Source organism: Sinocyclocheilus rhinocerous, unplaced genomic scaffold (genome assembly GCF_001515625.1).
Source record: "Sinocyclocheilus rhinocerous isolate Xijiao unplaced genomic scaffold, SAMN03320098_v1.1 scaffold990, whole genome shotgun sequence".
NCBI lineage: Eukaryota > Metazoa > Chordata > Actinopteri > Cypriniformes > Cyprinidae > Sinocyclocheilus > Sinocyclocheilus rhinocerous.
Genome location: NW_015652301.1, coordinates 1,190,844 through 1,192,597, shown reverse-complemented (window position 1 = coordinate 1,192,597; position 1,754 = coordinate 1,190,844). Strand labels below are relative to the sequence as shown.

The window sequence follows — 1,754 nt, the reverse complement described above, 5'->3', positions numbered from 1 at the left end:
AATATTATAAATGTCCATTTTTGATCAAATTAATGTGATACTGATTCTAAATACTGATTCTAAACTTTTGAACGGTAGTTTATCATGATAGGTTTGCACTGCATGGTCTGTAATCCAATAAAATCAATTTCCACTAAATGACCACAAGAAAGCAAGACATTTTCATATGCATAGCAACCTACATCTTTCATCTTTCTTCCACGCAGCTTCTAAAGAGGTTCTGTTGTTGACTTTCTCTGACACCAGCGTCGTCAGAAGAGTTTCAGTCCGCGGCTGCAGCCTGAGATCAACAGCATGAGATTATACAACAACAACTCTATTTACACTCCATACAAACGTTTAAGTGTGCAATAGATCTTACTTGGCCCACGTCTTCAACATGGTGGAGGGTGACGACAGTAAACATCTGCTGAACTGCTGGATCTTGGGAGAAACCTGCAGAAATTCAGCCAGGACTAAGTTCACACATCACTTTCTACAGCAACACCGTGGTTTATGAATATGCTATCATGAATCACGAATACGGTATATTTGATGTATTTACACTGCTGTTTAAAGTTTTGGGTTTGTACGATTTTTTTTTTTGACTGATAGAAATTAATACTTTTATTCAGCTAGGATGCATTAAATTGATCAAAAGTGACAGTAAAACATTTATAATGTTACAAAAGACTTCAATTTCAAATAAATGCTGTTCTTTTGAACTTTATGTTCATCAAAAAATCACGGTTTCCATAAAAATATGAAGCAGCACAACTGTTTTCAACACTGATAATAATCAGAAATGTTTCTTGAGCAGCAAACCAGCATATTAGAATGATTTCTGAAGATCATGTGACACTGAAGACTGGAGTAATGATGCTGAAAATTCAGCTTTGCATCACAGCAATAAATTACATTGTATAATATATTAACATAGAAAATAGTTATTTAAAATTACAATAATATTTCACAATATTAATGTTTTTCCTGAATTTTTGATCAAATAACTGCAGCCTTGGTGAGCAGAAGAGACTTATTAAACAGTAATGTATTAAAAAAAATATATATATATATATATTTTTTTTTTTTCATAATTACCAACTTTGCCATGTTTTTAAACTGGTTTACCATTTACCAGTATTTTATTGTAGAGTGATTAACTGTCAATTCCATGTTATTTTGTTTTGACACCCACATTTACAAACACACACACACACACACACACACTCATAAATGTCACCTGGCCCTCCAGGAAAAACTTTGCAAACTGTTTGTAATGCTCAAGGCCCTCTGGGTAATCCATCTCAATGGCAGGAAGCTTCCAACTGACTCTGTCTGTGGAGAGAGACACACCCAAGTTCAGACTAACACCCACATCATGTGACTGTTATCACACACACACACACACACACCGTGGCACTAAAAACAAGAGTTGGCTTTGAACTCTGGCTGAGGACAGACAGCAGCTCTTACAGAAAGTGCTCTGCTGGTGACACTTCACTCGGCCGGTCAGTGGGCAGAACCAGGGGGCGGGGCTTTCCTCCGGAGCGCTGAAGTGACAGTATTGTGGGAGGAGCTTCGGAATCCATTCGGCCTGAACGGCACAAACACCTGCAAGAAACAAAATGGAGAAACATTTTCATAGCACCTTTGAAATATAACTGATGTATTATGTAAATAGAGCTGTCACAACTCTGAAAGTTTGTTTATTTATTAAACCTATTTATTTATAGGCTGTACTTCCTTCGCCAGCTGAGGAAATTCAACCTGCC

The 1,754-nt window shown here is 36.8% G+C and overlaps 1 protein-coding gene across 2 annotated transcripts in view; it reads right to left on the bottom strand.

Moving 5' to 3' along the window:
• Positions 1–153: 153 nt before the first annotated feature.
• Positions 154–1,754, bottom strand: part of dhx37 (DEAH (Asp-Glu-Ala-His) box polypeptide 37) — a 22,511-nt gene continuing 20,910 nt past the window's right edge. For both annotated transcript variants that reach the window (XM_016520464.1, XM_016520465.1), the window contains 4 exons: positions 1,456–1,593; positions 1,223–1,317; positions 362–435; positions 154–280 (listed from right to left, as the gene is read on the bottom strand). In XM_016520464.1, the coding sequence (XP_016375950.1) occupies positions 163–280; positions 362–435; positions 1,223–1,317; positions 1,456–1,593 (425 nt within the window). In that variant the 3' untranslated portion in view covers positions 154–162. The remainder of the gene's footprint in view (positions 281–361; positions 436–1,222; positions 1,318–1,455; positions 1,594–1,754) is intronic.